Raw genomic sequence first — 23,494 nt, 5'->3', positions numbered from 1 at the left:
GCTTGTTTACCTGAGTTTCTATGTCTAGGAGTCACATAGTGGAAGGGGGAAGACTAGCTTTGTCCTCTGACCTCCATGTAGGTGCTGAAGAGCACACTCAGATATACTGACACACAAATGAACACAAAAAAGAGGTGGGAGGGGTTGTCTGGGGATGTAACTCAGTTGTTGAGTTGTTGAGGCCCAGGATTCCATTCCCAGCACTACTTAAAGTATGGTGACGCTTAACTGTAATCTCAGTATTGGGAAGCAGAGGCAGGTAGAGACAGGAAGTTCAGTTATCCTCAGCTATCTAGAGAGTTCAAGACCAGTCTGATCTACGTGAGACTCTGTCTCAAAAAACTCAACAAAACAAAAATCAAAGAATTTATGTGACCATGGTAGGAAATTAACATTAAAGTCAAAGAACTGGAGATCCTGAGTGTCACCAGTTTTCCTCTTAATGTTCTTTCTCTGTCTGAGGATCCAGTCCCAGATGCACACTGAGAACCAAGGGTAGATCCTATTCTTTTTTTTTTTTTAAAGATTTATTTATTTATTATATATACAGTATTCTGTCTGCATGTATGCCTACCGACCAGAAGAGGGCACCAGATCTCATTATAGGTGGTTGTTGGTAATTGAACACTGGACCTCTAGAAGAGCAGTCAGTGCTCTTAACCACTGTGCCATCTCTCCAGCCTCTAGATCCTACTCTTTTTTTCTTTTTTTTTTTTTTTTTTGAGTCAGGGTTTCCCTGTAGTTTCTAGAGCCTGTCCTGGAACTAGCTCTTGTAGACCAGGCTGGCCTCAAACTCAGAGATCCGCCTGCCTCTGCCTCCCGAGTGCTGGGATTAAAGGCGCCACCACCGCCCGGCTAGATCCTACTCTTTACACCATAGTTAGATAGGAAACTTCTTAACTGACATTTCATCTCCCACCCCTTCCTTTATGATATTAGTGCTTGGATTTCTGGTCAGTTATTTCTTCTTTGCTCCCTTCTCTGTCTCCTTCTCTGCCTCCTTCTCTGCCTCTTCTTATTCCTCTTCCAGTAAATCTCCTGTGTGAGCCCTTGTTTTATGGTGTTACTCCTTCCCAGCTGATTTTAAATAAATTACAGCAGATACTTTTTATGCTAATGTCATTTTGACTATAGATTTTGATGCTGATTTCAGTATTCTTCAGGGTACCTTGTTTATGACAATCATTTGGTGTTTTTACAAGCTGTTTATTACCTTCCTTCTCTACTTATTTATTTGTTGTAATTCAGGAGAGAACTCATAGTGTTTTCTGTTTCTTAGCACCGGGTGCTCAACAGTTCTGCTTCTTGCTTTCCACTCGAGCTGGAGGCCTTGGGATCAATCTGGCCACTGCTGACACAGTTATCATATATGATTCTGACTGGAACCCCCATAATGACATTCAGGTGAGTAGAGAAACTCTAGGAGGTCCCAGCAGCCCCTACCTACCCTCCAGGAAAGGTTCTGTTATTTGAAATTTAATATTTGACTTTGATTTTTTTCTTTTCTTTTTTTCTTTTTTTACCCCCCTTTTGAATGTCATTATCTGAGAATTGGGAATAATTATATAGTCCTCTTTTGGGTAATGCGATGAGAGGTGGTATCTGGAGGGAGAGGTGCAAAAAGAAATTTTATGTGAAGACAAGCTTCAGCTTCTGACTAGTATTGTCTCTGATTTCTGTGAAAGATGGTAGGACATAAGATTGCTGGTTTTGTTTGATCAAATCCAGGCCTTTAGTAGAGCCCACCGTATTGGGCAAAATAAGAAGGTGATGATCTACCGCTTTGTGACTCGTGCTTCAGTGGAGGAGCGCATCACGCAGGTGGCAAAGAAGAAGATGATGCTGACACATTTAGTGGTGCGGCCTGGGCTAGGCTCCAAGACTGGCTCAATGTCCAAACAGGAGCTTGATGATATCCTCAAATTTGGCACTGAGGAACTATTCAAGGATGAAGCCACAGACGGAGGTGAGCTGATCAGGATCTTAAATTTTAAGTGGAACTTGGCTTCCTAGAGGGTAGAGAAGTACTTTTGATAGCAAGGGTCCCCCGGGAACTGTCGTAGCATTTCATTTGTATTATAATAACTAAAGCTTGCCTGAGGATCAGAAAAGTAAAACAGCTACACTGGCCAGTCTTACAGGCAGCAATGACACACACCTTTAATCCCAGTAGCCACACTAGTTGCCATAGAAACCAGGCGGTAGTGGTGCATGCCCTTAATTCCAGAACTAGAGAGGATTGCAAAACAGGAGGAGACAGCTCTCAGTCTCATTCTGAGAACCCTGAAGGCAGGATTGCCATTTCAGACTGAAGTAGAGGTAAGAGCCATTGTCTTGATTGTTTTACTTTTCTGGTCTTAAGGTTGAACCCCAATTTCTGTGTCTGGTTTTTTTTATTAATCGTGCCACAGGGAACTGCTTTTTCTTTTCTCTCTCTTTCTCTTTTCCTTTCTTCCTTGCTTCCTTCCTTCCTTTTTTTTCTTTTGGTTTTTCAAAATAGGGTTTCTTTGTGTAGCTTTGGAGCATGTCCTGGAACTCACTTTGTAGACCAGGCTGGCCTTGAATTCACAGAGATCTGCTTGCCTCTGCCTCCCGAATGTTGGGATTAAAGGCGTGCACCACCACTGCCTGGCTGGGAGCTGTTTTTCTTCTGCAACAGCTGAACTGACTTTAGGGTTGTGGCCCCCTGGTTCTTCATAGGAGGAGACAACAAAGAGGGAGAAGATAGCAGTGTTATCCATTATGATGATAAGGCCATTGAACGACTGCTGGATCGCAACCAGGATGAGACTGAAGACACAGAATTGCAGGGCATGAATGAATATTTGAGTTCATTTAAAGTGGCCCAGTATGTGGTACGGGAAGAAGAAATGGGGGTGAGTATGAATCCAAGGCAATGCTGTTCTTGGTTATTGGTCTAAAAATTGGAATTGAGATCAAGATGGTACTTGAAACAACAGAAAAGAATGTAACATGTTCAATTTCCATTATCATCTTTGCCTTGACTGTCAGGAGCTCCACAGTCGGATTTCACATAGCCATTATGTACTCTCCCGGAGTCTTACTTTTATGTATCTTATTAATTCTGCACATAAATTTTTGAATGCTACCTTGGAAAAAAGCAGATGAGATACATACTTTATTAGGTAGCTGTTTTCTCAAAGTAAGAATTCTTTCGTTTTTCCTTTTTCCTCCTTGGTCTTACACTAAGAAGTAAAAACTCCCAAAAGAGAATGTGTGGAGTTTTTGTAATATATTTCATCCTTTAAGTAATTTTAAAATGCTAATTTCTTTGCTGGTTCTCTTTAAACCACTTGGCTCAGGGTTAAGTTGGCATGGGTTTTTGATGTCTTTACCATGCTTTCTCATCAGAATAATGCTCTTGCTGCATTCTGATAGTATAGCCTTTTTCCCTTTCGTTTTTTAAACAAAGTCTTGCTGTTTTGTTCCTCCTCCATCCACCTCCCAGTTGCTACGATTACAGGCTTGGGTGTTGTTTTAGCTGAAGCCTAGACTGACTTTGAATTCTATAGCTTAAACTGATTTTGAATTCCTGATCCTCCTGTATCTACCTCCCAGGAGCTGGCATTGTAGGCATGTGCTGGCTACCATATCATGTCTGATTATCTGGCAGAATTTTTATTATTATTAATATTTTATATATGTGTTTATTTTATCTTAGAGGCAGGGTCTTGGGTATCCTGACTGGCCTGACCTTCCTATGTACTGAAAATAACCTTCCTCCATGGTGACAGCATGGGCCACCAGGCCTTGTGTGTGTGGTGATGGAGATTGAACCCAAAGCTTCTTGCATACTAGGCTAGCCTTCTGTCCATCTGACTCATAGCCCTACCCCTGTCTAGCAGATCTTGATTAGCAGAATTATTGTGGGTTTTTTTTTTTTTTTTTTTTTTTTTTTTTTTTTTTTTAGTGATTTTTTTTTTTTATAGGGCTAAGATCAGTTCTGCCTGATATGTTAGTTTTGGTGTTTTGTTTTGTTTTGTGTTTTTTCCCCGAGACAGGTTTTCTCTAACAAACAGCCCTGACCATTCTTGGAGCCTTTCCTGGAACTCTGTAGACCAGGCTGGCCTCAAACTCAGAGGTCCACCTGCCTCTGCCTCCCAAGTGCTGGGATTAAAGGTGTGTGCCACTGCTTCCCAGTTTTACTATGGCTATTTTTTTTTTTTCGAGACAGGATCTCCCTGTGTAGCCCAGCCTGGTCTTGAACTCATGGCCTTTTTACCTTAGCCTCCCAAATGTAAGATTATACATGTTAAACACAATATCTGTCTTTCTCTGGTTTTTAAGACAGGGTCCCATATATCTCAGGCTATCCTGGAACTCATTATGTAGTCAAGGATGCCCTTGAGCTTCGGATCCTGCTGCCTCTGCCTTCTAAGTGCTGGGATCATGGACCTGTGCCAGGTGTGCAACTGCTGCTCCTGTTCACCTGGTGCTGGGATTGAACATGGCCTCTGCCCACAGGAAAAAGCACTGCACACTCTGCTTTCTTTCCAGATTGTTCTCGGGATATTGCTTCTAGTCATGGTTTACGTGTAACCGGCGGGGAAATTTTATATAAATCAGCAGTAAATTCAACCAAAAACTGCTTTTTGATAGGAACTCCTACTCCTTTCAGTAGCAGAGAGTGTTCTGTAGAATTAATTGCCTAGCAGAGCACATGTCAGGGTGACCTATGCAAGTATATACAAGGATACTTATATACATATATGCAAGTATATGTGTTCTATTCATTATTTTTATTTTATTTTCCTTTTTCTGTTTTTTTTTTTTTTTTTTTTTTTTTTTTTTTTTTTTTTTTTTTTTTTTTTTTTTTTGTTCTTGTTTGTTTTTGTTTTGGAGACAGGGTCCCATTATGTAGCTCTGGCCTGGAATTCACAGAGTTCCTGTGAATTCACAAGAGTGCCTGCCTCTGCCTCTAAGTGTTGGGGTTAAAGGCATCAACTACTGTACCTGGGTATTTCTTTTTAGACCGTTTTGGTGGGGTTGTTGAAGATGGAACCTGGGGCTAAGCAGTTAATCTGCTACTGAGTCATATACCATACTAAAAGAATTTTTGTTTTCTTTTAATATTTTTAAAAGATTTATTTATTTATTTATTTATTTATTTATTGTGCATACAGTATTCTGCCTGCATGTATGCCTGCAGGCCAGAAGAGGGTGCCAGATCTCATTATAGATGCTTATGAGCCACTATGTGGTTGCTGGGAATTGAACTCAGGACCTCTTGAAGAACAGCCAGTGCTCTTAACTGCTGAGCCATTTCTCCAGCCCCTTCTTTTAAATTTTTTATTATGTATATTCATTATACCTAGTACTATGTACTTTAAAAATATTTCTGGGGACAGGGTTGTTTGTTTTTGTTGAGACAGGGTTTCACTGTAGCCCTAGGAGTTCTAGAACTCATGCTGGCTGTAGACCAGCCTGGCCTCAAGCTCATAAAGATCTGCCTGTCTCTGCCTCCCAAATGCTGGGCTTAAAGGTGTGTACTACCACTGTCTTCCTGGGGCAGGGTCTTGTGTAGCCCAAGATAGAATTTAGGCAGCCAGAGATGATGTTGAACTTCTGACCCCTTTGCCTCTGCCTCCTAAATGGTGGGATTACAGGCATCTGTCATCACACCTGGTTGTATATGGTGCTGAGAATTGAGTCTAAGAATTGGTGCATACAAGGCAAGCACTTTACCAACCAAGCCATATCCCTAGCCCCTCTATAAATTGTTGCCCAAACTGGCCTTGAACTTTTGGTTCTCTTGCCTCAGCTTCTGTATTGGCTAAGACTTGTACCATTAGGCATAAAATTTTATTTTAACGGCCAGGCCCACTCTGACCTAGAATTCAATTCCAGGCTGGCCTCAGGCTCAATTCTTCTGCCCCAGATTCCTGAGTGCTGAGATTATAGGTGTGTGGTGATCAATTTAATACATAAATATTATTGCTGGGCAGTGGTGGCATGTGCTGTTAACCCCTAGCATTCAAGAGGCAGAAACAAACATCTCTTCAGTTCAAGGCCATCCTGGTCTAGTAGGGAGTTCGGCATCTCAACACTACAAAGAGTGTATCTCAAAAGTCAGATTGGAAAGGAACAGGAGTTTAAGAAAGCTTATTTTGTCTTCCCCATTTCTGCAGCTTTAGTGGATAGTAGGTACTGTTGCTTATGGGCAACGGGTCTACCCTAGCAGGGTGGCTGCACTGAGGAAACTGCTCGAGGGCAGGGAAAAGCAGAAAGGTGGGCGGTGGTGGCACACACCTTTAATCCCAGCACTCAGGAGGCAGAGGTAGGCGGGTCCCGTGAGTATGAGGACTGCCTGGTCTACAAGAGCTAGTTCCAGGACAGTCAGGACTGTTTCGCAGAGAAACCCTGTCTCGAAAAACCAAAAAGAAGAAAAAGGGGGGATCCAAAAGAGAAAAGGCTGCTGTCTTAATGTCTCATTCAAGTACATGCTTCCAGTGATCTGACTTCTTCCCATTAGGTCTCTACTCCATGGAGATTCCACCACTTTTCAGTCACACCATGGACTGCTTATCCAAGCCATAGCGCAACGTGGCTCAAATTTTAAAAGAAAAGAGTATCTCTTCCGCCCTGTCCTGTCTAGTTCTCTTCTGGGGACAATCGTTTTCACTTTGACCGCGCGTGTGTGCATGCGTGCGTGTTGTATGTATGCATACATATGTACACATGGGTGTGTGTGTCCTATCTGTTTTACCCAGGGTGACCATGAACTTCATCTTTCTAAATTACAGGTGTGAACTACCATACTTGGGGGGAAAGGGTGTCTGTCTTTCTGTTGGAGAATTATATAAGAAATAGTGGAGGGAGTGCTTAGAGAGATGGTTCAGCAGTTAAGAGCACAGATTGTTCTTTGGAATTTGATTCCTTATGCACACATCAGCTTGCAAACATCTGTAGCTCTAGTTCCAGAGGCTCTGATGCGGTCTTCTAGTCTCCTTGGGTTCCAGGTGTGATTGTGGCACACAGACTTTTACATGCAGGCAAAAGATATAGATAAAATTAAAAATATGAAAATAAAAATTTTAAAGGCAGTTATGATTTTGGGGTATTTCAGTTTTATATTCTTAGATTTTGTTTTCTTTCATTAGGGATGACCAGCCTATTCTATAATTTAGTTGCATAGGGATTTAGGTTATTTCTTTGTACATTTATATGAGAGGAGAGAGAGAGAGTGTGTGTGTAGGACAGAGACAAGTTGCAAGAGTTGGTTCTCTCCTTCCATATGCATCCCAGGGTCAACTCTGACATTTAGGTTATTTAGGTTGTTTGTACTTAGGCTATTAATAATGGTTTTACTCTGTCTTGAGGGACTTGGATTTTGCTTTTTCCTTTGAGACATGGTCTCATATATTCCAAGTTGGCTTGAATTCACTATGTAGTTGAAGTGGATCTTGAACTCTGATTTTCTGGCTCTATTTCTCAAAGGCTAGTATTACAGGCACATGCTGCTGTGCATGACTTATGCATTGCTGGGTCACACCTAGGGCCTTGTGTTTGCTAAGCAAATACCCTGCCAACTGAACTATGTACCTTATCCTCAGCCCAGGATTTGTATTTAATCAATATTTCTGAAGTGTCTAAGGGGGAAAGAATCTGTAACTTGGGTAATAAGACTTAGGGAGCCAAGCTGGGCAGTTGTGGCACAAGCCTTTAATCCCCAGCACTCAATAGGTAGAGGTACATAAATGACTCTTTATGAGTGAGTGCAAGGCCAGCCAGGACTACACAGAGAAACCCTGCTCAAAGAACAAAACAAAACCAAAAAAAATCTGGCGAGCTTTTGAAGGTACTTAAGTGTGTTTCTGTATATATGCATATGAGGAAGTGCACGCACGCGCACGACTTTTTTTTTTTTTTTTAAGTTTTTTAAACAGTTGATACTTTTTTTATGTGGTCAATTAAAACCAGAATGTTTTCTGGTCTGTTTGTGCCTTGAAGATCTCTTGCAGTGTTTGGAAGCCTCCATCCTGTTGGCTAAGGTGTAACCTTCCTCTCTTTGTTCTCCTGCTTTTGGATGTTGCCAGTAGGAAGGGATAGAAGCTTCACAGTGTCTTTTGTCTTGTCAGAATAGTTTTCCTTCTCACATTTTTCTTTAATCAGGCTAACTGCTAATCTACACATGACCTTTGAGGAGCTCTCTCCTGTCTGTTAAATTTCTTCCAAGTTTTTAGGTCCAAGCAGGCACACCGAGGGTTTACAAATCCAGCCATGCAAAGGAGCTATCGGAATGGGAACTGTGAGGACCAGGGGTAGCTGGTGGTGCTGACTTCAGCACCCCTGAGTCCTGGCCCTCCCTCTGTCCCAGGAGGAAGAGGAGGTAGAACGGGAAATCATAAAACAGGAAGAAAGTGTGGATCCTGACTACTGGGAGAAATTGCTGCGGCACCATTATGAGCAGCAGCAAGAAGATCTAGCCCGAAATCTGGGCAAAGGAAAAAGAATCCGTAAACAGGTCAACTACAATGATGGCTCACAGGAGGACCGAGGTGTGTGTGGCCGGCCCCGCCCCCCACCCACGGGCCGTTCTACTAGAGCAGTGGGCCCCGCTCATCTGCCCTCTCTCCCTCCAGATTGGCAGGACGACCAGTCCGACAACCAGTCCGATTACTCAGTGGCCTCAGAGGAAGGTGATGAAGACTTTGATGAACGATCAGAAGGTGAGAGTAGTGCCATCTTGCCGGTTCTGTAGCTGTTGCAGTGTTACTGTCATCAGTGTCACTCACCCATCGTTTCTGCTTACAGCTCCCCGCAGGCCCAGTCGTAAGGGCCTGCGGAATGATAAAGATAAACCATTACCTCCTCTGCTGGCTCGTGTTGGTGGAAATATTGAAGTAAGTACCGTAGATCCTTTAGTGGGATGAAAGGGGGCGAGAGAATGTCACTCAGTGGGTCTTTGGTGGGAAGAGACTTGCTTTCTCTTATGGTGGTTCTTTTTCCTTAGGTACTTGGTTTTAATGCTCGTCAGCGAAAAGCATTTCTTAATGCAATTATGCGATATGGCATGCCACCTCAGGATGCTTTTACCACTCAGTGGCTTGTGAGAGATCTTCGAGGCAAGTCAGAGAAAGAATTTAAGTAAGTTGAGGGCTGGGCATATCAGTTGGAGCCAGGGCCTAGCCCATGTTGTGGTGCAAGGAAAGGGGTGTTGCTAGGTGAAGCTGTTGTTCATGAGAGTTGTGTTCCTGGCTTCCCTGAAAGAGACGGGTTATAGTGTGGATCTGGAGATCGGCATTCCAGGGCATTCCAGGGCCTTACCTTGAGGTGGAGCTATGTTTATGGCCCCCAGTGTCTGACGGGCTCTCTGTCTGACTTCCTTCAGGGCTTACGTGTCACTCTTCATGCGGCATTTGTGTGAGCCTGGGGCAGATGGGGCGGAAACCTTTGCCGATGGCGTCCCCCGTGAAGGCCTGTCTCGGCAGCACGTCCTTACTAGAATTGGTGTCATGTCCTTGATTCGCAAGAAGGTAAGTGCCAAGCCTGTTTTCATTTTTAGGAATTTCTAGAGAAATTGGGGCCAATAGGAAAGTAATCTACAGCTGGAAAGGAGTCTGTAACTTGCCATCCTTTGCTATAGGTGCAGGAGTTTGAACATGTGAATGGGCGCTGGAGCATGCCCGAACTGGCTGAAGTAGAGGAAAACAAAAAAATGTCTCAGCCAGGGTCACCCTCTCCAAAGACTCCTACACCTTCCACACCAGGGGACACACAACCCAATACTCCTGCACCTGCGCCACCTGCTGGTAAGTTAGCCTGTTATATCATTTCTGTCCTTTTTAAAAAACTTTGTCCTGTGCCTTTTCTTGCTCCCCTGTGCTCAGTCTTAACAGGGTAGTCTGGCCGGACACACAGCAATTTCCCTCTCAGTTTAGGAGGGCTGTCCTAAGAATAGGGCTGGCTCTTAAAGGCACGAGAGGACAATTTAGAAAGAGACAAACAGTCTGACCTCTGATCCTGGGACCTCCCTAATTGACTGTCTTCTATTGGTCTGCAGAGGATGGGATAAAAATAGAGGAAAATAGCCTTAAGGAAGAAGAGAACACAGAAGGAGAAAAGGAGGCGAAATCTACAGCCCCTGAGGTGACTGTGGAGGTGAGAGATGGGGTGACTGGGTGCTCTGCTAACGTCAGATGTCTCTTGATATTCAGGCCCATTTGCTTCACCTTCTGTCTTCTGTTCCTTTGAAGTCTGCACAGCCCGCTGCCCCTGCCCCTGCCCCTGCCCCTGCCCCTGCCCCTGCCTCCGAGGATGAAAAGGCTCCTGCTGAGCCTCTTGAGGGAGAGGAGAAAGTGGAGAAGGCAGAGGTGAAGGAGAGAGCAGAGGAGCCTATGGAGACGGAGCCCAAAGGTATACATAGTAATAGATATGTTTACAAGCACTCCAGGTTGCTGTGTTGTTCTAGACTTTTCTAAGCTTTTGGAGTATCAGGAAGAAGTGATAGACTGGGACCCTTGCTTCTAACTTATCCCCAGCCTCTGACATCTTTGAAACTCTACTTATAGCAGTATAGATGTGTAACACTGTCCAAGTTTTATGGGGGCCAGAGTGGAGCTGTCTTTCTTTAGGATGTTCTCAGTGCCTTCTTCTTTAGGATCTGCTGAGGCGGAGAAGGTGGAGGAGAAGTCTGCAATAGACCTGACCCCTATCGTGGTGGAAGACAAAGGTCAGTGTGTAGAGAAGCTGATTTTTTTCTTATGATTTATTTTTTTATTATGTATATAGTGTTTATTATGTGTACAGTGTTCTGCCTGTGTGTATGGTTGCAGGCCAGAAGAGGGCACCAGATCTCATTACAGATGGTTCTGAGCCATCATGTGTTTGCTGGGAATTGAACTCAGGACCTCTGGAAGAGCAGCTGGTGCTCTTAACCTCTGAGCCATCTTAACCTCTGAGAAGCTGATTATTACTTGGACTAAATTTGTACTAAAACCAGAAACAAACTCGTAACCCACCCTCATCTCATTACCTATTACTATAGACATTTTATTCTAAGATAAGGGACTTAGTTGTTAGAGAACTGGCTGGTGACACTTATTCTGGGTCCGGGAGACCTGAGTGTGGAGGTGGAGGTAGACAGATACAGCATACAAGGGCTGTAGTCCTGACATTTGCCTGTGTGGTCTCCTGTAGAAGAGAAGAAAGAGGAAGAAGAGAAAAAGGAGGTAATGCTTCAGAATGGAGAAACCCCCAAGGATCTCAATGATGAAAAGCAGAAGAAAAATGTCAAACAGCGCTTCATGTTCAACATCGCAGATGGGGGTTTTACTGGTATGGGAACGGGGACCTGAGGTGAAGTCGGGCTTCTTGCCAGAATTCAGTGTGTAGTGGGAACATGCTATGAACCCCTCTTGGTTCTGTGTTAGGGAGCTAGAACTGAACCATACCAAGATGGATGGGGGAGGACAGGATAAGAATAACTGTTTGTTTGTTTGTTTGCTTTTGTCTTTGGGGTTTTTGGAACAGGGTCTCATGTAGCCCTGGCTGCCCTGGAACTTAGTATATGGACTGTAGTGCGCTTCACCTTTCCTGCACACCTCAGTGGTTTTAATTCTCAGGGGTGTTTGCCTTCTTCTCCACTCTCTAACCTTCCTCTCAATTCCTTCTCAGAGTTGCACTCGCTTTGGCAGAATGAGGAGCGTGCAGCCACAGTCACTAAGAAGACCTATGAGATCTGGCACCGCCGGCATGACTACTGGCTGCTAGCTGGCATTATAAAGTATCCTTGCCTGAGTCAAGACTATGTCTAGGTGCAGGGATCTTAAGGCTTTAGCTTGAGGCTCTTATTTCCTTTGTTTTTCCTGAGCACTTTTCCACTAGCCATGGCTATGCCCGATGGCAGGATATCCAGAATGACCCACGGTATGCCATCCTCAATGAGCCTTTCAAGGGTGAAATGAACCGTGGCAATTTTCTAGAGATCAAGAATAAATTTCTAGCTCGAAGATTCAAGGTGAGCAGGATGGGACAAATGAGACTGAAGGTTCTGTAAGGTCCATTCATTCAACCACTTATGCCACCCCCGTCCCAAGATACTTATTTTTATGTTATGTGTATGCATGTTTTGTCTGCACATATGTTTGTGTACTATTTCTGTGCCTGATGCCTACATAGGTCAGAAGAGGGCATCAAATCCCCTGGGATTGACAGAAGGTTGTGACCACCCTGTGCTTGCTGGTAACTGCACTGGGTTTTCTGCCGGGCAGCCAGTGCTTTTAACCTAGCCGTCTTCCCAGCCCTGTAGTTTGTCTTTTTGTAGTCATGACTCGACACAGGAATCAAGATATATAGACTTGGAGGCTGAGTGAGACATGTAGGTTTCTGTGAGTTTGATGCCAACCTAGTCTACATAGTGAGCTTTATCCAGGCCAGCCAGTGTTACACAGACCCTGCCTCAAACAGAAAACAACAAACGAGACATGTACAGAGTTGTAGAGACATGTACAGAGTTGTAGAGACATGTACAGAGTTGTAGCTGTACCTAGTGAGTGACACAGACTAGTTCAGTGGGTTTGGTGCCAAATTCTGTAGGTTCAGGGGTTCAGCAAAGTTAGGAAAGGATTGAATTGGATCCCTGAGGAAGTAGGGCTGTGGGTAGACTAGGGTCTCTTTTTTTCTGTATGAACAAACGGAAAGCTGAGTGTAAAGAGAAGATACAGAGTGAACCCTGTTTTCAATATTCTACTAAGACAGCCTCATTCAAGTATTCAGCAGCTATTCATTGGTATATCTTGTATGTAGATATCAAATAGGATACCATGGAAATAAGATGCAGTTCTCCTAAGTTGAGTGTATTTGAGGGAAAAGAAAATGTATATTAGGCCTGAAGAGGTGGCTCAGGGCTTAAGAGGTCCTGAGTTCAGTTCCCAGCAACCACAGGGTGGCTCACAACCATCTATAATGAGATCTAGTGCCCTCTTCTGGCATGCAGGAATTCCTGTATGCAGAACACTATATATGTGATAAATTAATCTTTTGTTTAAAGATTTATTTATTGATTATGTATACAACATTCTGCCTTGATGTATGCCTGCACACCAGAGGAGGGCGCCAGATCTCAGTACAGATGGTTATGAGCCACCATGTGGTTGCTGGGAATTGAACTCAGGACCTCCGGAAGAGCAGCCAGTGCTCTTAACCTCTGAGCCATCTCTCTAGTCCCCGATAAATTAATCTTGAAAGAAACAAAATTTATACTAATAATTGTATGCCTTTAGGTGTCATATACTAAGCAATGAGTTGCACAGAGACAGAAGAAGAGATAAGCAATGTGTTTGTTTTTCCAGCATTTAGTTTCACATAGATGACATTGTGTGTTAAGGGGAAGAGGCTACTTAATGCCCTAAGGAAGTTATACAGGGCATTTGGGGAGGTAGTTCATGAATGACTTTGAAAGTTGTGATAGATATAATAGAGATTATTGGGTAGGAGCAGAGGGACCTATAGAGAAAGATTTGTGTTGAGTAGTGGTGGGAGACAGGTCAGAAAGAGGTTAGGAGTTAGAGGCCAGTAGGCATCGTATCAGAAGGCCAGTGGGTCTTCATATACCAGAAACGGGAATATGGCTTTTATTCCTCTAGTTCATAGGCAACCATTGAAGGTTTTTGGATAGGACCAAGGGAAATGAAAACATTGACGAGATTGTAATTACATAGTTATGAGATATTAAGAGCTTGACCTGTGATGCTGATTGTGGACATGTGAAGGTTAAAGGGAAGAAAAAAACATCAGAGGGTTTCTGGACTTTGTGATTTACTGTGGGGTTAGGAAAACTTTTCTGTTAAAAGTGCCAGAGAGAGGGCTGGAGAGATGGCTCAGAGGTTAAGAGCATTGCCTGCTCTTCCAAATGTCCTGAGTTCAATTCCCAGCAACCACATGGTGGCTCACAACCATCTGTAATGGGGTCTGGTGCCCTCTTCTGGCCTGCAAGCATACACACAGACAGAATATTGTGTACAGAATAAATAAATATTTAAAAAAAAAAAAAGTGCCAGAGAGAGCTGGGTAGTGGTGGCGCACACCTTTAATCCCAGCACTCGGGAGGCAGAGGCAGGTGAGTCCCTGTGCGTTTAAGGCAAGTCTGATCTACAAAGCCAGTTTCAAGACACAAACCCTGTCTTGGAAAACTAAAAAAAATAAAGGGGGAGAGGAAAGGGCAGAGAGAAAGTGAGTAATGCTTAGTGGGGCTAATGGCTTTTGTTGTAAATCCACAGCTCTGTCATTGAGAGCAATGGAATGTTGATGGAGCGGCGGGGGCTGTGCCCTGCCACCCGGCTAGCTTTACCCAAAATAATTACATGGAAACTGTATTCTTTTAAACACTGCCTGGCCCATTAGTTTCAGTCTCTTATTATCTAATTCTTCCATCTTGCTTTAACCCATATTTAGTAATCTGTATAGCACCACGAGGTGGTCGCTTGCCAGGAGAGATCTTAACCTGCGTCAGTCTCAGGAGAGTTATGGCGACTGCCTGAAGCGTCTGCCCAACTCTGCTTCCTTTCTCCCACAATTCTGTTCTGTCTACTCCGCCTACCTAATTTTCTGTCCTCTTAAAGGGCCAAGGCAGTTTTTTTATTAATCAATGAAAGTAACACATAGACACTCCTCCATCATTTCCCCTTTTTCTGTTTAAACAAAAAAGAAAGGCTTTCACTTTAACATAGTAAAATTACATATAACAAAACAGTTATCAAGCAAGAATTACAATTACAATATTTAAATCTATTTTATCTTTTATCATAACTAAGGAAAACTATAACTATTGAACCATTCTTCAACTCCATCAAAGACTCCAGAAGGATATAATACTACCTAAGTAAACAAGAAATGTGCAACTTTCAAACTCTAGAAATGACAGAGACAACTCGCTGCCTGGACAGTCACCCAACTTCTTCTGTACCGTTGGGGCATCCATCTTCGGGCTACAGGCCCGTAGTATCCAGCAGACATTTCCATGAAGCAGGAAATTCCAAAGACAGTTCAGTCACTTTCTGCTGTGTCCTGCAGAATGTCTTGCAGACTCTTTTACGAATCAGGAACCTCAAAAGACCATCTCACCTTTAGGCAAGTTCAGCAGTCCTCTCTCTGCGGGTTCTCTGTGTCCAGTTAATGCAACAGTCCAGGCAAGAGCAGTTTCTTGCCCAAATGGCTATCAAACTCCATAAGGAGCCTGTTTGATGCCCATCTTCCTCTTGAAGTAGATTGGTACTGCCAGGAGCAGACGTGTCTCATTGTCATGAAAAACCCTAAGTTATTAAAGCATTAAATGCCACATTCTGCAGTCTTTGAAAGATATGAAGAATGTCTATCTAACTGAAATATATCTATATATCTAGAAAATCTAACTAACATGACTACAAGCTTGACTATTATTGATGATTATCCGTTAACCTATATTTCCTAATTATACATTACATTTTTTAAAATAAACTACACAATCACAATAGCTTAATTAAGATCAGAAATACATATACATGTAACAAAATTGACCTTAAAATCCACACCAATGCAAATTATTCATATCTATATCAAATCCCCCTTTAAATGTAAAAGAACATTTATAAACAATATTTGGGAATATGGGCATAGTTATTTCTCTCCAAACTGCTTCCTGCTGAATGGGGGCACTGTTAATAAGGTCTTTCATGGTGTAACCTGTCTGCCAGGTTCATCTCAGTCGGCAAGTTGAGTGAAGTAATATTTTGAGGGTGTTCACAGCAACCGTTCAGGAGGGCGTGGTCTATCATACCATATTGGAATAGAAGCAATCCACAGGGTGTCATCCTCTGTGAAAATAAAAGAAGACCCTCTTTTCCAAAGTTCTTAGATCCAAATTCTGAAGTCATACTGTTAGAACATATATGCTGGTTTAGTTTGGCAGCCCATACAATGAAATGTTTTTCTGTACTTAGCTCCTTTACAGTCAAGAAATTTAAAGAAAAACACAATAATACAAAGAATCCAGACTCTCTGTGAATTTTCCATTTTTACATGGCTTATTTTTACTCTATCACTTTAGTTTATTCTGTCTCTTTAAATACTTTACTCCTTTTTTTTTTTTTTTTTTTTTTTTTTAATTTTTCGAGACAGGGTTTCTCTGTAGCTTTGGAGCCTGTCCTGGAACTAGCTCTTGTAGACCAGGCTGGTCTCGAACTCACAGAGATCCGCCTGCCTCTGCCTCCCAAGTGCTGGGATTAAAGGCATGCGCCACCACCACCCGGCATTTTATTCTTTTTTTTAAAGGCATTAACTTTATTCTCTATATTTTTTTTTTTTCTCTCCTAAGCCTACGTACACTCATCCAACACTGTGAACCATTTAAAAGTCTTTTATGTCTGAATCTGTCCTATAGTGAATCTGTAATTCTTTTACTATCCAGGAGCATTTCTTAAAATGCTAAGCACTTCTTAAAAACTTAAGTCGCACCATGTAGAGGTAATAAGATACCGCCTGTGTCCTGCCCAGTCTAAACCTTAACTGCGCTTTTATTATGGTAATTACAATAGATCCTGCCCGAGATCAGCACAGTTCAGCACGGCGGAGCAGAGCCAGAGCTGCTCCTGCCTCAGTCATTTGGTGTCCCTGAGCCACACACAGTTCCAGGCATACAGCAGTCCACATTGGAGCCACACTCAGCAGTTTAATTCTGAGACTGAGCGTGCAGCACAGAAACTGTTTTCATCCAAGTTACAGCCAAATCTGACGCACAAAGCACTGCGCAGTCTGAAAACACCTCTCTGTATGGCGGCAGGAATCTGCCATGTTCTTCCGCCTGCCTAAGCCTGATTCTGCCATCTGCCCAGATGCAGGCAGGGAGTGCTGAGCCATTGGCATGGTCTCAGAGTACTTTCTTTCGGATCCCAAGTGGGCACACAAACATCCAGGCCCATAAAAGCCACTGAAATGCTTTATAGCCAGAGTTTGCACTGGCAGCACAGCCCCAGAAAGCCGCGTTTTAAAATGACTCAGCTTTTTCTCTGCCACTATTGCCTAAACAGGAAATCTCTTCTACGGCACATCCTAGCAAACAGCAAAAAGCTGTGTTAAACTCACTTTCTCCTTTATTTGAAGCTTTTTCAGGTTTTTAAGTGGATTTAGTCACCATGTTGGAGCGCCAATCTGTAGATGGAGCGGCGGGGCTGTGTTCCGCCACCCGGCTAGCTTTATCCAAAATAATTACACGGAAACTGTATTCTTTAAACACTACCTGGCCCATTAGTTTCAGTCTCTTATTAGTGGGAATAAGGGACACATAGTTAGTTCCAATTCTACTTGTGGATGCTCAGATGGGAATTACAGGGAATTTTCAAAAGGAAGCATGTATTCTTATTTTTTAATTTACCCACAGCCACTTATCTATAACAAAACTTAATTCTTAACTCTTGGGCTATACCAAAACTTGCCATGAGCACTGGTGAGTGCTGAGTCTGATGTACATAGTAAGACCCAAAAGTAGCTGACTGACCTTGAGTCAGGGAGAGAGGTGCTCCTGTGAGAGCAGAGAGCTTGCTTAGCTTTGAGAAGATGCTCAATTTGAGGAAAGCTGCTTAGCATTTCTCACAATTGACACCCCTTCAGCTACCTTCCCTACCACTCCCCACCAGTGGGATCCAAATCCTCAGTGTTTGAGGCACATTGAAGGACATCAGTCACCTGCATAGCAGTGCTGCCCGCTACTGTGGACATTACTTGAGAGAGTTTGAAAAGAGTGGCAATAGTTAGGGGTGTTGACACATGCCTGCCACCTAGCACTCAGGAATTTGAGGCAGGAGTTTAAGTACAGGGCAAACTAAGACAACTTAAAAAGACCTAAAGCAATGCATGCTTGTCATCTCAGTATTTGGATGGTGGAGGTAAGAGAAACAGTTTAGTGTTTTCTTTAGCTTAGTTTGAGTCTTAGCTAAGTTTGGCCACAGTTGGATCTATCTTAAACAAACCCTTCCTAAAAGGCAAGGCTAAACATTTGGAATGCTTATAACCTGGGGTGGGGGGGGTGAGTGAGTTGGTGTGGTATATAGGCTAGAAGTAGATGTCTATTTGGGCATAAATTCGTACATCTTGACTAACACAAGTCATATGTAAACGGGCCCATTCTTTTTTTTTTTGTTAATTATGTATACAATATTTTGTCTGTGTGTATGCCTGAAGACCAGAAGGGGGCGCCAGACCTCATTACAGATGGTTGTGAGCCACCATGTGGTTACTGGGAATTGAACTCAGGACCTTTGGAAGAGCAGGCAATGCTCTTAACCACTGAACCATCTCTCCAGCCCAATAGGGCCATTCTTATAACATCCTTTATCCCTAGTGGGTCTGTGTAAGAACCAACAGGAATAGCATGTTGGGAGCTCTTGCCTGTAATTCTAGTGCTTAGGAGGCTAAAGCGGGAGAAACCCTGCCTTCAAAACAAAGTAAAACAATAAAAACCAACCTGCTTGACAGCAACAACAGCAAAACAGTTGCTGGGTATAAGGCTGGGTATGTATGTAGCTTAGTTACACAGTACTTTTCTGGGCCATGAGCTTGATCTTCAGTACTAGGAAAAGAACTTTCAAACAATAGATACGTTTTGTAATTTAAGGACTAACATTCAGGGGCATGAGAGATGGCTCAGAGGTTAAGAGCACTGACTGCTCTTCCAGAGGTCCTGAGTTCAATTCCCAGCAACCACATGGTGGCTCACAACCATCTGTAATGAGACCTGGTGTCCTCCCCTAGCCTGCAGGCATACATGGAGGCTGAACACTGTGTACATAATAAATTTTAAAAAAGAGAGAGAAAACTAACATTCACCTGGCGATTGTGGCGCACGCCTTTAATCCCAGCACTCAGGAAGCAGAGGTAGACAGATATCTGTGAGTCTGAGGCCAGCCTGCTCTACAAGAGCTAGTTCCAGGACAGGCCCCAAAGCTACAGAGAAATAGTATCTCGAAAACAAACAAACAAAAACAAAAAAAATTTCTTAGGCAGAAGCAGGTGTAATTCTGTGAGTTCCAGGCTAGCCAATGTAAGTTTGTCATCTGCTACATCATGAATTCATGGCCAGTCTTGGGTTGAATGAAACTTTGCTGTTTGTTTCTGAGATCCAGATAACCTGATTGATACAGTTCCTATCTACATAGGATAGATTACTGTGCCATAAAACTATTTTTTCCTTAATCCCAGCACCTGGGAGAATGGATCATGGACAGTTTGAGGCCAGCCTGATTTGCAAGTGAGTTCTAGGGCTACCCAGACCTACAGAACGAAACCCTGCCTCAAAAACAAAGCTATTTTTGGAAGATATGGTAGTGGTGGTGCTGGTTTTTGCCTGCAGGCCCATCTGCTCCCAGGTATTTGAGAGGCAATTTAAGATGTACTTACTTGTAATCTATGTGTGTGTGCCTATAAGTGTCCCAGGCATCTAACACAGGCATCTGATGCTCTCTCACATTGCCCTCTTACTTCTTTGAGATAGTCTCTACCTGAACTTGGGGCCAGCAAGTTCCAGTGATCTTCCCTGTCCCCCCTGTCTGAGACCTCGGGCTACATGCTTACTACCCTAAGGCTGAGATCTGAACTCCAGCTCTTGTGATTGTCTAGCAAGCCCTCTTCAGTGCTGTGCCATTTCTCCAGCCCCAGGTTTGCAATTTCAAGACCAGTCTGGGCAACATAGCAGTATTCTGTTTCATTTACCTCTTGTCCCCCTCAAACCAGAAATGGTGCACATTCCTATAACCCTAGCACTCAGGGAGTGGAGGTAAGAGGACCAGGAGTGCAGTCATCCTAGGCTCTAGAGTGAGTTTAAAGCTACCCTAGTCTACCTGGAACCCTGTCAGAGAACAAACTTTTGTTTTGTTTTGCTTTGAGGCAGGGTTTCTCTTTGTAGTCCTGTATGCCTTCTAACTAGCTCTGCAAACTAGGCTGGCCTTGAACTCACAGAGAGCCATCTGCCTCTGTTTCCCAATTGCTGGGATTAAAGGTGTATGCCACCACCACCCATTGTCAAAGAACAACAACAAAAAAAATTCAAAGTGAAACTAGTCATCCTATGGTTTTGAAGAGCAAAGGAAGTGCCCGGTATATAACTTAAATGTGCATGGTCATGAATATGACTTAATTGTGTAAAAGATGTATACATAGAAAGATTTTGGAAGAAAATTCTCAAAAAGTTAACATTTTCTCTAAAAGTGGGATTACCTATGGTTTTGTTTTTTTCTTCTTTTTTGGTTTTTGATTTTTCATGACAGGGTTTCTCTGTCTAATAGCCCTGGTTGTCCTGGAACTCACTCTGTAGACAAGGCTGGCCATGAACTCACAGAGATCCACATGCCTCTGCCTCTTGAATGCATGCACCACTACCACCCAGCTTTATTTTTCTAAGTTGAGTTATTATTTCTCTATGAGGTTCTAAAGAATAAGGAATTGTAAAAGTGTGACCCTCTAAATGGGAAGGAGATGGTGTGCTGTGATCCACGTGGGGAAGGGGTAGTGCTGAGGAGCCGGAAGTTCCTTACAGGCTGTTGTTCACCTGAGAGGCCCATCAGTGAGAAAGGGGCAATTAGTCCAACCCCTCTTTCTTTTCCCTCCCGTGCAGCTCTTGGAGCAAGCCTTGGTGATCGAGGAGCAGCTTCGAAGAGCAGCTTACCTGAACATGTCAGAAGACCCCTCTCACCCATCTATGGCCCTTAACACTCGTTTTGCTGAGGTGGAATGTTTGGCAGAAAGTCACCAGCACCTCTCCAAGGAGTCGATGGCAGGAAATAAGCCAGCCAATGCAGTCTTACACAAAGGTCGCCAGTGGCTCCCCTGCCTCCTGCTCCTTCAGCCTCCCTCTCCACTCTCCTGTCCCCAACATCCATAACTTCTTGCTGAGGATCTTTTTTTGTTTTTTGAGGCAATCAAGGATAACAGTTTGCTCTTTGAACTCTTAGTATATTCAGATTCTTGAGAATAACAGTGTCATCTGAGATATTTTAGGGTGACTTAAGGTGATTTTTAGATCCCTTCAAATTCTAGACCCCTTGCAGTGTTGCGTTTCTGATTACAGTGAAACATTAGAGGGTAAATGATGAACGATGTGTCTCAAGGTGGTAGGAGACGTCCAGAAGGCAGAAAGCATGCGTGGAAAGAGGAGATCATAGGCGCTGGTTTCTCAAGTGCAAGAGCACAGGCGCTTGTTTTGAGCCCTGATGCTGAGAAGAAAAGCTGTAAGAAGTGAAGCCCTGTGTTGGCATTCACCTGTCATCCTAGCACAGAGAGGCAAAGGCAAGAGGGTGAGGAAATCATGGTCATGCTTGGCCATAGTGAGTTTGAGGCAAACCTTTAAAAAAAATGGAGACAGCCGGGCGGTGGTGGCGCCCGCCTTTAATCCCAGCACTCGGGAGGCAGAGGCAGGCGGATCTCTGAGTTCGAGGCCAGCCTGGTCTACAAGAGCTAGCTCCAGGACAGGCTCTAGAAACTACAGGGAAACCCTGTCTCGAAAAACCAAAAAAAAAAAAAAAAAAAAATGGAGACAATAGAAAGGATGCGCTAAACGGTTTGGTGGCTTTAAGATCAGAATCAGCCAACTGTGGTGGCTTATGCTTAGAGCCCCAGGTACTTAGGAGACCTAAGCAGGAATCTCACCGGAGCTCAGAAGTTCCAGGCCTAGCCTGGGCAACAAAAGCCAATTGGAACTAGAATATGAGGAGTAGGGATCTGGGCCAGGCTGGTTAAGTGAGTGCCAAGAGGCAATAGCATATCCTGGTATATGCTGGTGAGCAGCCAGTCCTCAGAACTGTGCCCTTGACGACCACAGCTTACGACCTCCCTCCCTTTTTTCCCCTCTGCAGTCCTGAAACAGCTGGAAGAATTGTTGAGTGACATGAAAGCCGATGTGACTCGACTCCCAGCTACCATTGCCCGAATCCCCCCAGTTGCTGTGAGGTTACAGATGTCAGAGCGGAACATTCTCAGCCGACTGGCAAACAGGGCACCAGAACCTCCCCCACAGCAGGTAGGACCAATTTCTTAGTTGCAGCTCTTCTCACAAAGCTGTTGGGGATTTGTACTTTGCTTGTGTCCTTGGCTTTCCTACCTGGGCTCTGTGTTCTGACTCTTGGCTGTTTATCCCTCTAGGTAGCCCAACAGCAATGAAGACCCAGCGATGATCCCACCTCCACCACTGAGCAGTGACCTTCCTCACTTTCTCTAGTCCCGGCTACCCCCTGGGGGGCCGGAGAGATCCTCGCCTTCCTTCTGCCATCTTCTGAGTTGTAAAGGAACAGCCCTGTGCACTAGGGGCAGGGAGGGAGTGAGGGGCAATGGTGCCCTTCCTGCTGGAGAGACAAGCAGCAGTAGCGCGGCGCCATGTGCAAGGAGCTGCAGGCTGGCTGCCTTCTGGACCCTGGCTTCTCCCCACCGTGCGCCTGTTACAAACTGTTGTGGGTTCTGCCAGGCTTGAAGAAAATGATCTGAATTTCTTCCTCTTTTTGGTTTTATTATTTTGTTGGTTTACTTTGTGTTTTCTCCTTTTGGGGGGTATTCAGAGTGGGCCGGGCCCCTGGGCGAGACACAGCTACCTCTGTTGGCATCTTTTTAATACCAGGAACCCAGCGGCTCCAGCCACTGAGCGGCTAAAATAAAGTTGGAAAAAAAAAGAAAAAAGGAAAAAAAAAGGAAAAGAACCAAAAGCATAAAAAACCATAACAAATTTCTTGATGAGAATTGAAAATAAAAGTTTCCTTGTATTTTAGTGATCTGGTTCAGTGTGAGTGAGTGGGTGCCAGGTGCTACTGTTGTAGAGAACAAGAGGCTGCTGCACCATTCCTTTGTAGCCTCTAACCTGGAGCAAATGATTCCAGAGTCCTCTATGAAATAGTTACTTGCCTGGTAGTTGTGAAATAAAGCCAGTATGACCACCTAAGTGCCAGGCAAGCATTCTATATGGGAACGTTGTAATATACACATATGCACGCACATTTTGTGGTTTTTTTTTTTTTGAGGCAGGGTTTCTCTGTAGCTTTTGAGCCTATTCTGGAACTCTGTAGCTTCGAGATCCGCCTGCCTCTCCCAAGTGTCGAGTGGATGTGATCCACCACCTCCTGCCTTTTTTTTTTTTTTTTTTGGACAGACTGGCATTGAACTAAGAACTGCCTGTCTGCCTCTTGATTGGGCATTAAGGTGTGTTTGAGGCTGCCCTCAAATTCTGCTTCCAGAGAGCTGAGTTAACATTAAAGGAGTGCACCACCACACCCAGCTTATAGTAAATCACTTTTTTGGGGGGGGGGGGTATTACATAGATTTGTGGGGAGGACTACTGTACACGTGGAGGTCAACGGGCAATTTGCAAAAGTTGGTTCCCGACGTCCACAATATGAGTGTGTCCAGTAATGAACTCTGGTTGTCAGGCTTAGCAGCCTGGAAAGTTCTTAACTCTAGTACTGCTTTGAAGGAAGGCCGAGTACGTATTTCTGGCGAGGCTAAATGAAGAGGGGAAGATTAGCTT

The 23,494-nt window shown here is 43.8% G+C and overlaps 1 protein-coding gene and 1 non-coding gene across 8 annotated transcripts in view; both read left to right on the top strand.

Moving 5' to 3' along the window:
- Positions 1 to 22,741, top strand: part of Chd4 (chromodomain helicase DNA binding protein 4) — a 41,307-nt gene extending 18,566 nt beyond the window's left edge. For 3 of the 7 annotated variants that reach the window (XM_038317975.1, XM_038317977.1, XM_038317971.1), the window contains exons 23-40: positions 1,280 to 1,404; positions 1,729 to 1,966; positions 2,701 to 2,876; positions 8,339 to 8,519; positions 8,604 to 8,690; positions 8,776 to 8,864; positions 8,975 to 9,108; positions 9,353 to 9,497; positions 9,608 to 9,773; positions 10,025 to 10,122; positions 10,218 to 10,377; positions 10,622 to 10,693; positions 11,161 to 11,298; positions 11,638 to 11,746; positions 11,848 to 11,980; positions 20,603 to 20,801; positions 21,840 to 22,003; positions 22,126 to 22,741. In XM_038317975.1, the coding sequence (XP_038173903.1) occupies positions 1,280 to 1,404; positions 1,729 to 1,966; positions 2,701 to 2,876; positions 8,339 to 8,519; positions 8,604 to 8,690; positions 8,776 to 8,864; positions 8,975 to 9,108; positions 9,353 to 9,497; positions 9,608 to 9,773; positions 10,025 to 10,122; positions 10,218 to 10,377; positions 10,622 to 10,693; positions 11,161 to 11,298; positions 11,638 to 11,746; positions 11,848 to 11,980; positions 20,603 to 20,801; positions 21,840 to 22,003; positions 22,126 to 22,143 (2,432 nt within the window). In that variant the 3' untranslated portion in view covers positions 22,144 to 22,741. Of the gene's footprint in view, positions 1 to 1,279; positions 1,405 to 1,728; positions 1,967 to 2,700; positions 2,877 to 8,338; positions 8,691 to 8,775; positions 8,865 to 8,974; positions 9,109 to 9,352; positions 9,498 to 9,607; positions 9,774 to 10,024; positions 10,123 to 10,217; positions 10,378 to 10,621; positions 10,694 to 11,160; positions 11,299 to 11,637; positions 11,747 to 11,847; positions 11,981 to 20,602; positions 20,802 to 21,839; positions 22,004 to 22,125 lie in introns of all 7 variants that reach the window. The other 4 variants (XM_038317976.1, XM_038317973.1, XM_038317974.1 and 1 more) reach the window with 3 other exon arrangements.
- On the top strand, positions 9,817 to 9,952 carry LOC119808586. Its single transcript, XR_005284508.1, has one exon.
- Positions 22,742 to 23,494: the final 753 nt, after the last annotated feature.

The sequence above is a fragment of the Arvicola amphibius genome, chromosome 2 (genome assembly GCF_903992535.2).
Source record: "Arvicola amphibius chromosome 2, mArvAmp1.2, whole genome shotgun sequence".
NCBI lineage: Eukaryota > Metazoa > Chordata > Mammalia > Rodentia > Cricetidae > Arvicola > Arvicola amphibius.
Note: the sequence above shows the minus strand (reverse complement) of the source record. Positions and strands in the feature narration are given on the sequence as shown.